Below are 1,757 nucleotides of genomic sequence, written 5' to 3'. Positions count from 1 at the left end.
CATGCTGTAATCCCTTCTCCTCCATTCTCCTCTCGGGGTCTTGGGTATGCATGCACACATGCCTGGCGTGAGTTTAAGCCACCGGGTCCAGGACTCGAAAAGCAGTCGACTACGTGGGAGTCCAGCAACGTAGCCATTACACCATCTGCTGGTCTCAGCCATAAGTATTTTTGATGATACAATATGTTCAGGTACATAACTATCGATGTTTTATTAAATTTGCCATTTCCCAAATATTAGGCATTTAAATCATTCTACATTTAAAATGACTCCCTAGGGACAAATTCCCAGAAATAGAACAGTTAAAAATCTTTTTTTTTTTGTTTTGAGAGGTTTTTGCTATAGGGCGCATGCGCTCGCCAGACAGACAGAGAGAGACATAGAGATAGAAAGCAAGAAATCACCCCCCGGGGGGATGGTCACGCCTCAATCCCTTCTCCTCCATTCTCCTCTCGGGATCTTGAGCACGCACGCACATGCGCCCTGCGTGAGTTTTAAGCCACCGGGTCCAGGATGCAAACCGTGGTCGACTACGTGGGAGTCCAGCGACATAGCCATTACACTAACTGCTGGTTCCCAAACAGTTAAAAATCTCTTGAGGGGTCAACAGGTGGTATTTAAGGTGCTGGACTCCCATATGGCCGACTGCGGCTTGCTCCCAGACCTGGTGACTTGTTTTCTCACTCCCTTCCTCTCTCTCTTTGTCTCTCCCTGGTCAAATTAAAGAAGAAGAAGAAGAAGAAATAAAATTAAATAAATAATTTTTATCTCTTGATATACATTACCATTAAATCATGTTCCAAAACAGTTGCACCAATTCATTCCCAAGCACGTATATATTTGTCTATTTGACTAAATTCTGTCTTGATGCGTATTACATCACATCTCATATTTGATAAACTTCCATCACCCTACACACATTACCACTTTCACTCTATAATGCCACAACTCATCTTGGAAATTTTAATATCAGACTAAGTGCCATCTAAATGATTTAATGCATTTATATAAAGTTACCTAAAATTATTTGGACAACTAAGCTTTCAATGTCTTCTTAATTCATGATATCTGAAACTACATATTTTGGCGATTTTATACAGAAATAAAAATATTTTTAAAAATACTTACTTATTCAGGACTTTTGCTATACCAAAGTCCCCAAGCTTTGCAACCATTCCATTCTTGCTAAGAAAAATGTTCTATAAACGGAGAAAATGTTATGTTGTTTGAGATGCTTCAAGAAAAGGTCAGTTCTGTCTTGGTCTTCTCTCCGAGCTATTTACCTGAGCTTTTATGTCCCTGTGTAATACCTTCCTGTCATGAATATGTTTTAGTCCTAGAGAAATCTGTACAAACCAACTCAAGATCTGTAGAGGAAACATAAAACAAAACTATTGAATAGCCTTGTAGTCATTGAAATGCTTCCAGGATAATTTGCAAAAGCAGAAATAATATTTATGTGTGCATATATTTATAGGATGATGCTAATAGATATTACTAATTTCTTTTACAGCTAGAAAAATGGAGGTACAGAAAGGCAATCCAAACATCGTTGCATCAAAGGGAATTTCACACGCAAATCAAGATAAACAGAAACAAGAGAGAGAGGGAAGCTGTTCATGGCTTTCTTTTTCTTAGTTAACACTAGGTTTCTAACTGCACATCAGGAATAGTAAAAATAGCAGTATAGGGACCAGCAAATGGTGTAGTGGTTACATTGCTGGACTCCCACATGGCCAAGTGCAGTTTGAGTCCTG

At 38.9% G+C, this 1,757-nt stretch overlaps 1 protein-coding gene across 1 annotated transcript in view; it reads right to left on the bottom strand.

The window, feature by feature from the left end:
* NEK5 (NIMA related kinase 5) overlaps window positions 1–1,757 on the bottom strand; it is a 96,959-nt gene that overhangs the window by 77,272 nt on the left and 17,930 nt on the right. Inside the window, exons 4-5 of the mRNA XM_027774082.1 lie at window positions 1,284–1,367; window positions 1,129–1,199 (exon numbers count right to left, since the gene is read on the bottom strand). Of these exons, the coding sequence (XP_027629883.1) occupies window positions 1,129–1,199; window positions 1,284–1,367 (155 nt within the window). The remainder of the gene's footprint in view (window positions 1–1,128; window positions 1,200–1,283; window positions 1,368–1,757) is intronic.

This window comes from Tupaia chinensis, unplaced genomic scaffold (genome assembly GCF_000334495.1).
Source record: "Tupaia chinensis unplaced genomic scaffold, TupChi_1.0 Scaffold000402_1, whole genome shotgun sequence".
Lineage (NCBI taxonomy): Eukaryota > Metazoa > Chordata > Mammalia > Scandentia > Tupaiidae > Tupaia > Tupaia belangeri.
Note: the sequence above shows the minus strand (reverse complement) of the source record. Positions and strands in the feature narration are given on the sequence as shown.